This window comes from Aptenodytes patagonicus, chromosome 8 (genome assembly GCF_965638725.1).
Source record: "Aptenodytes patagonicus chromosome 8, bAptPat1.pri.cur, whole genome shotgun sequence".
Lineage (NCBI taxonomy): Eukaryota > Metazoa > Chordata > Aves > Sphenisciformes > Spheniscidae > Aptenodytes > Aptenodytes patagonicus.
Genome location: NC_134956.1, coordinates 7,092,640 through 7,105,359, shown reverse-complemented (window position 1 = coordinate 7,105,359; position 12,720 = coordinate 7,092,640). Strand labels below are relative to the sequence as shown.

At 39.3% G+C, this 12,720-nt stretch overlaps 1 protein-coding gene across 2 annotated transcripts in view; it reads right to left on the bottom strand.

The window, feature by feature from the left end:
• Positions 1-12,720, bottom strand: part of SFMBT1 (Scm like with four mbt domains 1) — an 83,907-nt gene that overhangs the window by 6,263 nt on the left and 64,924 nt on the right. For both annotated transcript variants that reach the window (XM_076346152.1, XM_076346153.1), the window contains exons 11-20: positions 11,335-11,461; positions 10,517-10,630; positions 9,027-9,069; positions 7,692-7,756; positions 6,075-6,214; positions 4,082-4,191; positions 2,191-2,366; positions 1,241-1,419; positions 806-1,051; positions 203-331 (exon numbers count right to left, since the gene is read on the bottom strand). In XM_076346152.1, coding sequence (XP_076202267.1) covers positions 203-331; positions 806-1,051; positions 1,241-1,419; positions 2,191-2,366; positions 4,082-4,191; positions 6,075-6,214; positions 7,692-7,756; positions 9,027-9,069; positions 10,517-10,630; positions 11,335-11,461 — 1,329 coding nt within the window. The remainder of the gene's footprint in view (positions 1-202; positions 332-805; positions 1,052-1,240; positions 1,420-2,190; positions 2,367-4,081; positions 4,192-6,074; positions 6,215-7,691; positions 7,757-9,026; positions 9,070-10,516; positions 10,631-11,334; positions 11,462-12,720) is intronic.

Sequence of the window (12,720 nt, the reverse complement as noted above, 5' to 3'; positions counted from 1 at the left end):
AAAACGTCCTCCACCGAATACTAAGAAACCTGAAAAATTCTGGCCATTCCCTTAACCTCCTCTCCCAAACTGCAGAAGGTTGTGCATGTGTTTGTTTCCTCAAAACCCTATTATAAAATTTAAACTAGCTTCTTTTTGTGATTCATTAGAGAATAAGAAGCGAAGTAACATATTCAACATTTTAACAGACAGAAAATCATACCTGATCAAGGAAAATTCTTGCCAGTGGTGCACAGTCAGTGGATTTGAGGAATCGTACAACATCAGCCACGCTCCATTCCAGAGGGTTACTGTCCAGCTGCAGCTTTTCAGCAACCTCCATCTTTATGTCCTAGACAAGCCACCCACCACAAAAAGGATTCCCAAAATATTACATATGCAATGGACCAACACTCCCCTCTACTCCCCCACACACAAACATGCAGCTGCCAGATAAAGCTCTAATGAGAGCTCAAATTGTAGAGGTTTCTTGGTTAGCAGAGATGTGCAGAATAGCATTGTGCTGAGGGATCTAAACCCAGGATTTGGTCAACACCGCATCACTGCTCAGGTTGAAGCAACAGGAGTGCTAACAGCTGGGGAATGGAAAGTTCACCGTTCTGTCTACAGCTTTCTGTTTAGTCTTTATTGCAGTCCTGTAATACGACTGTAATAAAAATGATTTTTAATTATTCTGCAGTGTTTCACAACGCCCTTTATGTGGTAACAGAGTATTTCATGAGAACACATGTATGATGGTTAATACTCCCAAGATATTTGCACTTGCCCAACAGAAGCTAGAACACAAATCTACATTCAAAGTTACCTTTGGCGAAGGAGGTTTATTTTCATCATCAGAAAAGGAAAAGGTCCTGAGCTTCCTCTTCCGCTTGTCTCGGTCCTGAGCCAGGGAATGAGACAGTTCACTCTGTGTAGGAGAGGATGACAGTGATTTCTTCTCTGATACCTCTGATTCCTCAAGCAATTCATCTGGGTGCTCTGAGGTACTATCCTCAGTCAGAGATTCTTCATCTACCTCGTCCTGGTCATCCTCCTCTTCTCCCCCACTGCCCTGAGGAGGTAGGGGGGAAAAAAAAAGTGATTAAATAAAAAAAAAAAGGAAGTTTAGGACAAAAGCTACAATTGCCTCCCATTTGTCAGCTGTAACCTGAGGTTACAAGAAACTAACAGTCTGTTGTTTCAAATATAGCTCGTCGAAGATCACATACCATAGCTATTAAAGTTGTTGGCAGTCTCATACCTGGGGAGATCCAGCTGGAGTGTTATCCACTGAAGTAGAAGAACGTTTTTTCTTATGAACAAAAAAATGTTTTCGTCTCTTCCGCCTTTTATTTGGTTTCTTCATGGCTACTTCCAGGTTACTGTGGCCACCCGGAGGCCTACCTATCCGCTTGTTTTTCCGCTTTCCGTAATAGTGTGCTACCAGGACAGAAGAAAGGAGCACCACGTTAAAATGCACCTTCAATGTCACTAGTGATGTTTGTCCATCATCAGGACTGGAAAATCAGTAGAAGGACATTTCCCAATAGAAATCCCAATTTTGCAAAACTTCAAAATGAGTATGTTTGTATTTTCCTCTTCGATTTGATTTAAGGAAGAAGAGTTACTAATCAATTTTATTTGCCCTATAAAGATTTACTTCCTCTATCTCTGAGAAGGCCCAAATGATCAGATTTTATACAAAAATCATCAGCCACAGACTTGGTCCAATTTAATGGCACTTTTTGTGATGTTTTGTAGTTTTTAAACACAGCCTCAATGCACTGTTTGTTCTCACAGTGTCAAATGGTTAGTTTAAAAAAACCCTAAAAACCTACAAAACCTAAAAGCTAAAAAAAGAGCTCGAGTGTTTTATTTTGTTCCACAACTAATTGGTAAAAGCAATTACAATGCCACTTAAATTACAATACTAGAGTCAGTTCTTGTCCCAAAAGTTGTCTTAAGAAGATAAAGCTTTAAGCACACAACAAAAAGTTAAAGCCATGGTTCTACCACTTAATACAGAATTAATTTTTCCTCCCCTACACACTGGCATATGAATATTTTGTAGGCCTGTGTATGTAGTGCTTGAGCTGCTCCTTGTGTAAGCAAAGCAATGTATTTTGGATTCCTTCTGGAGCCAAAGCCAGAAGAAAACCAAAATGTAACACCCCAAGCCCCACCTCGGTTTCAGATCAGCGGCCTACTCACTGTATTTAGTCTTTGTCAGGACAGAGCAGTTCTCTGAACACTTATCCAGCACCATCTGAGGGCCAAAGAGGTTTGGACAACATTCCAGCTTGATGCATGTTTTTCTACAGAAATCTGCCACCCGATCTGCCGTCCTCACAACTTCCACAGTTGCACGATAGCTCTTCCCTTTGTACCTAGCATTGAAAATATCGTCATAACCCAGGAATCCTCTAATTACCAGCATAAAAGTACTTCATTGAGAGGTGTACAAGAACATTGCTTTGAGATCAAACTCAGGGAAAACCTGAGCAATGAGGAACTCCATGGACTGACAAGTCCAGGAAACAGGTAGTCCTGTCTCTTACGACAGATCCTCAAGCAAAGAAACAAAGCCAGCACCAGAGAGATGCCTGCAGTACCAAACACAGCAACGCTGCCCCGCCAGCGACTATAAAATACCATCTGAGAGGACTATCCCAGAGTTTAGATGTTTTGTTTTCTTTGGTCACAGATGGTTTGTTCTTTGTTTTTATGGGACTGCAGAAGCGTCCACTGTGATGTAGACAGCTGGTCCCTAAAACCAAGACAGAGTGCATCAATTCAGCTAATAAAGGTAACAGCAGACAGCTTCTAGTGAGCCATTCTATGCACATACTATGGCAAACAAATGAACTAGTCACATTTCCAATCAGCTTTCATCTAACCGCTAAACAATTTGACAGGACAGTCATTTGCCATGACTCCACATATTGCTCCTGTTTGATTTAAATTAAGAAAAGACTTCTTGTTGTTCATCAGCCTTGCCATGGCACTGACAGAGCCGCACTGTGAAATATCTGCCAAAGTCATTCAGCATTTCTGCTTTGTTCTCCCAGCACAGCTACTGGCACGTGCTGATATCTATTAGGGATGTCTCAGGCCTGCAAGTATCTAGTTAATGCATTGAAAAAAAGAGCTGTATCATCAGAGTCCAGATATCCCTGGTGTCACTACTGTGACAAAAGAAAGCACACAACAACTTCAGTGAAACCAAACAAAATTTTTTTTCTCTGTTCTTCAGCTACATCTCCTATTTACATAAACTTTTCATATGCTCTTCCTATTGTCCAAATACAGAGCAATCCTTCAATACATGGAAAGGTGTCTTTTTACAGACAAAACTGATCTAACAAAAGCATTACTGACACGTTCAAAACTATGTAGGAAAGTGGGCTATGGCATACTGGGAAAATCTAATTTCTAGTACGCAAACACAGTGACCTAATTACAAGACCATCACTACACTACAAAGGAATATCTGGATTTATCAAATATATGTAAACATGATCTCTGCTTTTTTCCTGGCCACAAAATAATCTTGCAAAGAAGCTCCAACCCAAAAAGCTCAGCAGGAAAACTAGGGAGTGCTTTAGGGTAGGCTGTTGTAGAAAGACTTCCGTGCCAGGCCATTTCAGAACGCTGCTACAATTTAATTTCAGAGGAATCTTCTTCCACTGAGAAATGCGTGTGGAAATGCCATGGAAGTCTGAGAAGCTTCCAAAGCAGTATGTGCTTCTGCTTTAAAATACTGACAGTTATCTTCGGGTGAATTAAATTATCTTAAACCTCATCTGCAGGTGTGCCAGTGTATATGCTATGTTGTACCAGTGCCACACCATTCTTACTTCACCACTAGCTGCTTACATGCCAGGAGCAGAGCACACTCGGCATATTAAGGAGCATTAAAATCAGATGCACTTCACCAGACATTCATAAAGAAGTTTGTAAATATTTGGAAGTTTAATGGCTGTCAGCATCTTGATACGCTATAAGCAATTTTTCCTTCTCTGAAACGTGAGACATTAAAGCATAGACTGCAGAGAACACTGCTAGTGGGATCAACTAAGTGGGGAACAGGACAAGAATTTACTTGGCTTTTAGGGTCTCTCCATGCCCGTGCCATGCAGCCTCTTCATCCAACTGCAGTTCTCGCAGGACACGGCTAGGTTTGTAAGCCGCATTGATCAATAAAGTGAGAACCTACAGCGAGGGAGGGAAGAGGAGAAAATACGTTTAAGTTCTTTGTACAATAAATCCGTTTTAAAGTGCCAGGGTAGAATAGGAAATTAATTCTATTCATCCAAATTATCTAGCATCAAAGCACCCATTCACAGCAGGATGACAGGTACCTCCCGATACTGCCAAAATGAAAACTGAAAGCAGTCGACACTTTGGGCCTTGCCAAACCTTCAGAACTTGTCTGCAGAGCCACAAGCGTATCTAGCAATTTCCAAGTCATTGCCCTTGAATTACACGTCACTAAATTAAACCATGGGGCTGAATACCTCAAAACTTGCATAACCTTGGGTAAATCTGAGTGATTATCTTAGAGATTGTTTGACATGTGAAGATGTGCCAAAAAACTGCTGCCTGCCAACCCACTACTTGCTACAAAATCATACTGCAGAATCTTAACCTCTCCTCTGTTTTGCTTTCATGAACCATGATAAGGCCTGTACTATAATAAAATGAGAATTTCTCTGGTGCTGTAAAGTAACTCAAAGTTGTGAATAGCCTGAAGTTAGTGGGGGATAGTACAAAATATGCATTCAAATTGTATTTCTTATTTTCAGTACGTGCTTGTTCCAAATCATTCCCAAATTGGGTGCATCAGAACCTTGACATAACAAACTCGCAGCTTCAGTCCTACTAATGCAGAAGTCCAGAGGTCTATAGTTCAAAAGAAGAGTATTAAATATAATACAAGTACCAGACTCACTCTAGGACTCATACATTGAGCAAGAGACATAACTGAAATGAATACAACTAAGCATATTGGTTGAACTTTTAGCAACACTCAGCATCTGTACATCAGCAGGATTTGTGTATACTTTATGCTTTTGGGCAGTGAAGCAGGTTAAACCTTCAAGGTTAGATGAAGCTACCACACAATTTCACACTTGCTCTTTTGGAGTGCTTACATCAGAGTACTGAAACTTGCAGAAAGGATGGGGTACTTTTCTATATGCAAAAATGGAACTTTTTCAATAACCAGCTTGACTTTTGTCCACCAGACTCTTGTTTTACAGCATGCCTACCAGAAAGTCTTTCTTAAGGTCTCTCCCAGTTATGATACGTGGTAGGGAAGGTAAAAATTCCAGAGATGTTGAGCCAGTTCCTGCATTTAAAGTGATCGTTTCATGAGAGCTCAACTGTGCACATATAGTTATGCCTTGGGAAACTTTCAGTCTCTCAGGTCAGATAATAACCACCCCATGACCTTTCTGGAGATTTCGGAAAAATAATTATTGCATTAAAGTATCCGTAAATTTGCTGTGAAACACCTTCTGGAGAAGAGACTCTTTGGCATTGAAGAATGGCCTCTTCCTCCCTCTTCCCCTCCCTCAGTTATGTTAGAAAACAAAACCACAATTTCATCCGATCTTTGCAAATCATATCCAACTTATGAAACACAGAGTATTCTTTTAGTTTTCCAATTACTGAAAATAGTTTGCCATTTCTACTAAGAAAATCTGTATTTCCTCTGTTTTAACATCAACAGTGCAAACTGTAAAGGAATTTTGAGATTATCTGAAGCTAAATTCTGTTAATTAAAATTGAAGCATTTATTACAGCTATAAAAAGATACTAACTTCTTTGATTGTGGTAATTACAGGTTACTCTGTTTTAACGTAAAATAAGGTTTAGCAGTAAAAGGCTGCCTGTAACTCAGATAAGTGAGAGGCTTTTACTCTTTCCAGCCATTCATGAAACAGTCCGTGATTTATACTTGATTTTATACAAAAAACACTCTTTACTTATTATCAGCTTAAATTTATTAATTACCCATCTATAACAAGAGAGACACTCTAGGGTTTATGACACACTGCTATATGCAGGTCCACTGTGTACAACCACCTCACCTCTTTCAGAACAAGAACACAGTTCCCAGGTCCCACAGACTGAGGAAGCTCTGCAATCCTGCCTTTGTTAAGGTAAGGCCCTGAGAAGCACCGGTGGTTGAAGTAGATCTTTGGGCAGCAGTACTTTCCATTAATTACCACTGAGAAATGAGAAAGCAAAGATTTAAATCACACGCTACAACCTCCCCAGCAAATAATGACTTCTTGCAATATGTAATATTTTGCCAGCTGCAAAAAAGGAGGGGAAAAAGTCTTGAATGACATGAATTTGGGGTAGTTTCAGTGTCACATTTGCAGTGACAGCACTAGTTATTCAATGTTGCCAAAATATTTTTCATACTCCACACGCATGCTTGCAAATTGTCAAACTGTAGGAAAAAAAGTTGATCATTTATCAGAAAAGAAACATTTCTTCCTGGCTAGTTGGATGCTTCATGGTATTACACCAGTGAGAACAGGCAAGACGACGACAATCCCAACTTTTTGGTAGCAGAAACACTTCCTACACAGCAATTACGGAAAAATTTTCCAGTCAAGTAATTATCTCTCCTCCAAACTTCTGCCACCAGAGAAGCTGGCAAAGTTATTCTCCACTGTTTATCCTAAACTGCAATATCACATTGCTTTGCATTTTTAGACTCTTTTCCCTCAATCAGCAAAAAAAAGATGCAGCAACTGATGAAGTGACCTTTGATGAAATGACATCAAGTTTTCTAAACCTATCAAACGGTTCAACGCTGCTCAAAATTAAAGTTACGTATAATATGTATTGCAAGATACTTATGTATAAATACAGATTTTTTTTTACCCTAGCAGTGTTGTAGTTTTTCTTGATTGAGCAACATTATCACTTAAAGATCTTAAATTCAGTAGTTGATAACTGGCAGATAAATAAATGAAGTCAAATTTACATTATGTTTCTATTAAAAGCCAATTAAAATGCTAAGCAAGCACAAATCATTTCTATAAAGCTTGCATTTGGTGCAGCTTCAGATGTGCATTTCCCTGTAAAGAAAACAGCAGAAGAGGCATTTTGTTGCCAAACAGATAGATCTGTATGACTGTTTCACCAGCAGATGTACTTATTCATCATATTCATTCTTGCAACAGTTTAGAAAATTATTAGATTTCGCCATCTGGCACACAAAGCAGTTTACTGTTTGAATTGCTTTTGTTTATCATGATGATGAAGTTATCATAAGAAACAGACAAACCTGCTTCCCAAAGCTAGAATCTAACAACTCAAGAGCACAGATGCAGCGCGCCTGTTATGTTTCTCCCAACATTATTCAACATAACAGGTGACGATAAAAAAAATCATCTGCATAGGTCACAGTACACATTTGGCTCCACATATCCTCTGCTGGGAGGCAAGTTCTGGTGCAAAAATCTGATTTCCAGGTTTAATGCACATATCAATTGCAGGACACAAGTAATTTTATGTTTCTGTTTGTTTCATTCTTTTTTGAAGTTCAACAAATCATCAGGGGATGAAAATCTTCAAACCCTTTCCTCCTCTCCCCTGTCCTAACAGAAGAGTGTTGAGCAGCTGAACAATGAGGCAGCTGAACTGTTACAGGATTTTGTGTTTGCTAGCCTGCCCTCTCTGATCAATACCTGAGTCAGAAGAGTTCAGTTCCTGGTTCTTTAGTCCATCATGAACTGTCCTTGAAGACAAAATTCTGAAATGAAAAGAAGAAGATTGGGAAAAGAGACAGACGGTAAGGATAGTCATCTCTCAGTTACTAAAACCCAAGCATTATTTATTTCCACCCCCCCCTCAGGTCCAGCCTTATTAATCTGCTTTTTATAGCTCCCCTGTTTCACAGTAACAACATGCAAGGACTATCAAATTCAGTTTGCAAAGGACTACTGTACTGCTACAGCTAGCAGCAATCCTTCCTTGCTTGAAGTATATGGGCTACCACGCTGATAAACACACCACACAAAGCTACCGACAACAGTTTACATTTTCTGCCTCCTTTTAACTTCATTTCACGGCACAAGGCAGGGTACAGTCTTACCTTACGCATTTTGAAAAAAGATGGATTTTAAACAAAATACAACCAAAATGACTGAAGTACTCTGGCAAGCATTCCAATTACAAAACACGGAAGAACAGCCTGCTCAGTATTTTAGGACCAAGGAAAACATTGGCAGGACTACTGACAGATCTGGTGTTTGTAAAGCTGTAAGAGTCAATAAAACCAACTGTCAGGCATTCTACTGAGCATTTTTGAGCAGGCTCACATGAAGGGGATTCATATGCATGACACAGTTTATAGACGAATTGTAGGTATTAGCAGAACTCTCCTTTTTGGCTAGTCTGGGCCAAATTTAATCTGGGAAGGAACTATTAGAAGTTCATCTACTAAATGACAGCACTCGCACTAAAGCCAAATTTCCTCATCAGCTGTGCAAAATCACAGCTACATGTTAAGGTAGCCACATTTTCTAAGCATGTTTACATTACAGAAACTGTATTATTTGAGAAGGGAATACAACCAAAAGGGAATCCAGTAATTTTCCCTATTAATCACCATTAAAAAAGGCTCAAGCACAAACTTATAAACACAGTCTTAAGATCAAGCTAGTTTTTCTTAAATGCACTCCAATACTCACAGATAATGCAATGTTTTAAAAATGAAAAGATCAACAATTTCAACTCCAGAACTTCAATGACTTGACCTATTCCATAATTCAGCTGAGTTGCAGTAGCATTGTTAAAAAACAAATTCCATGCTTTCTGTCTCCTACTATAGCAGTGCAAGAGGTCTTTTTCAACATCAACAGCAACTACCAGCATTAAGATAAATGGATTGCAGAATCTCTCAACCCTCAGTATAACAGTTCTGTAAAGCTAAAGCTCCCCTAAGACAATATGATTTACCAATTAGAAAAAGAAAAAAAAAAAAACCAACAAAAAATAAAAGCAAAAAACCTGTTACTTACTGTTTCTCTGGTTGCACTACTGCGATTTTTTTCTGCTTGTTTACTGAAAGGAAGAAGAAGAAAATATAAACAGCAAAGTATGGGAGGCAAACAAATGAAACTTCTAGTACAATAATAATACAATACTAGACTCATTTCCTCTGAGTTATACGCCAAAAAGAATCTATGTTCAAAGTCACCGTAATGTTAGATAGCTGACCCATCTGCACTAGAGACATGCTGGCCCATGTAATTTGATGTAACCCAAAAGGCTTACTTCAACTTTCACTAAAAATTCATTAGATCAGGAATGCATAGCCCCAGTCTTCTAGGAAATGTCACCTTTTGTGCGTCTTTGTTTGCATCATAGCCCTAAACTACCTGGAATACCAGCCAAAAAGGAATGATATGCTTTCCTTTTCAGCACCCAAAGGTGTTGAAACCTAACCAAAGGTTAGGTTCATAGGCCTAACTCACCACTTTACTGGCACTGGGAACTTCAACACTGTTTAACGTTGAAATGGAATGAAATTAGCTGGTTAGAAACATATATGACTTAAGCCAATTGCTATGGAGGAAAACACTGCTGCAACTAAGAAACGTCAACTAGATGATGGGCCCACTTGCTAATTCTGGCTTTCACAACCAGGTAATAATATTAAACAAGGTAATGCAATATATGCCTCTTCAGCAATTTCGGGCTTTGTCCCCAAACTTCTGGATTTTTTTTTAAAGCATCTTTCCTCTAATTAGGTTCCCCCTGAGCCCTTCCTCCTCTGTCCTTGGCAGTGCAGACAAGTCTCAGAGTAGTTTCTCTTGCTTTGACTTGCAGTAAATGACAGCTCATTCCAATCTTACAATTTTGTTATCTTACTTCATAAACATTCAGGAAGTTCTTCAGTTTCTCCAACTCCCATTGAACTTCAATTAACAGAGCTCACTAACCAGTTGAGAGAAGACACTATCTTATGCTACTTACTAGTGTAGTTAAAACAGGTAGGATTTACTTTTCCACACTTTGTCATTAAGGTATCACAACCATCTGGCCCATTTAGAAAGCTAGTCCCCTTTATTTCAACTCCAAAATATATACACACTCAACACCGTTTTGTTGTGGCATTAATTTTACTTGCACAAGTGCAAGTGTAAAATCAGTATCAGGGTCAGACACATGGCAAGAACAGCTCAGACAAAAGTATACGCACAGCATGGGTCTGTGCGCATACACACAGATACGATTTCTTTATTGTGACTAATGGATTGTTTCCACACGCTCGTACAGCGTGCAAGGGTCTCAAGGCAACACTGCCTTGAATGTTTTGGAGTTGTTATATGGATTCCAGCTGGACCTAACAGCCAGGGGAACAGTTGCACAAGGCATGGATTCTCTGTACACGGTGAGTGTTTCCAAATTCAGCGATGCCTGCAATAATTCTGCAGTAGCCTGCTCTTGAAGGTCTCGCCGCCTCTACCAACCCAGCTAACCACTGCAAATAGAACAGAACTGATACCTATTGCTTTGCGAGGAGGTCTGAGCTGATATCCATTCGTCTCACACCAACCCACTGGAAATATATTCATTGATTCCACGCTCACTATACAGTCAGGTACGGGCTTCTTGGAGCCTGTTCAGTTTAGAGAAGCAAAAATTGAAACAACTCATAAAAATAAAGAACCTCATTTGGTTAATGCTTGCTATATGTTTGCCAGTGAAGCTGCTTTTACTTATGGCGTACCTGGAACACAGTATCAATTGTTTATTCATCCCCTTTTATTGACCAGATTCTTTCCTGACCTCATTTGCTTCCTCCTAAAGGCTGGAGATGGGAATTTGCCATCCACAGTTTAGCAGAGATGCACAGTGCATAGTAAGTGCATGCTGATGTACTTTCAATCAAGAAATGGGATTATAATGGAAAACGGCTGACATGGCCTATTCTATCTTAATGAAGACCCTCTCTAAAAGTTTTCTTCCTAGGTCTGGTCAAAGCTTGCTCAGAATGCAAGTCACTCATTTGTAAAAATGTTACAAGGCCCTTGCTTTCTAAAAGACACTGATCAGCACTTTGCACAGTGCGCTAGCCTAGCACTGACACACTGCAATGCACAAAATGCCATTTTTGCCTGGCTTAAATAAGCACTGCCATCCAAGGCTAACTGGGAAACAGACAATGCAAATGGGTTGTTGCTGTGTTTTCATTGAGGAAATGGTGATTTGCTGCCCATATTCAGCAGGCAGCGAGTTTGCTCCAGATACTCTTCAGGTTTGATGACGGTACTACAGAAGAATCAATGCAAGTGCTACTCTCCTCTCCCACATCAGGCTTACCCTCCAGCTGAAGCCAGAGGTAGGAATCTTTCAACTTGGTGACTGTAGCAATGCAAACTTCTTCAGGATCAACTGGGTTCACAGCCTCAAGTTTCATATTCTCTTTAAATCCATGGTCAGAAGTTAACTAGGAAAAAGACAGAATACTTCAGTAAAATACCATCTGTATATCCAGTATATGATATGAATAGCCATGAACCGGAGCAACACATAAAAGCCTCAGTGTTTGAGTAACATAGAAAAATACTCATGTAGTCAGAGAAGATTTCAGATAGATAATCAGCACATTGAATACAAGTCAGATGTATTATGAACTACAAAGAATTTAAGTTAAGAAAGGCTCTATAGACAGACCTAGAAAAGAATATGTTTGTTCTCAAAAATAAGGATCCTGAGACTCACCAAAACGATTTGAGTGCATTCTAAGCAAGCAGGAATTCTCTGCTGCTTGCTACCTAAGTGATAAGTCTGACAAATAGTCTGACCAGGCTCTCTATTCTATTATGTTAGCTTGGAAATCCATTTTACATATGCAAATAACATTCCTGCCTCATCCAAGTTGAATTCTGGCAGACAGAAAAAGAAGCTTTCTTTTCATCTTAAGTTTTTTGGATAAGTAGGATTTCACTTTATTCACCAATTTAGTCCCCATTTTTCGAAAAATTCCTAAAACGTAAGAATGGGTATTTATCCAGCTCTGAAGCACTCGAATTAAAGATAAGAAGTAACAGCCAGACAAAGCAGTCTTCCTCCCAGAGCCACTCTGCAACATAATTACAGGATCAATACATTACAAATTCTGGAACTAGCCTACAGTGATCAACTCTTCTCAGAAAAGGGATAATAAATTCTATGACCTGTTATAAGATGCCACAGCTTACAAGACAGAACAAGGGCAACAAGAATTCATAGCCAGCAACACCCTCTTCAAAAAATGGTAATTATTCATTTTAATTTCTTCCCCTAAGCACTGCAATAGCCCAAGTACTGTAAATGGAATTGGAAGGCAGGTGTTAATAGTACCCTTTTCTGCTTGACAAGGTATTCTGCTTTGGGAGACAGCAATACTGTCACTGAACCAACAAAAGCCCAAAATCTAGCAAGTACTTCAGGCACTGATTAATGTAAAATGATTATTTGGTACTAATTTATGACTCGGTATTGATTAATACAATGGAATGAATTTTTCAAGCTGAAAGGAAGGAAGATTGAAAGAGTACACTAAGTAAATGAAAACAAGGTCTATTAAAAAGGCCCTGTTCCACAATTACAGGAATGCCAAAGACCGGTACTGTTTTATGACTATTCCATGGACTCTTAACACATCTCAATTTTACAAAACACTCATTTCTTTTCGATCTGCTTTACCACAACTGAAGCATTTGG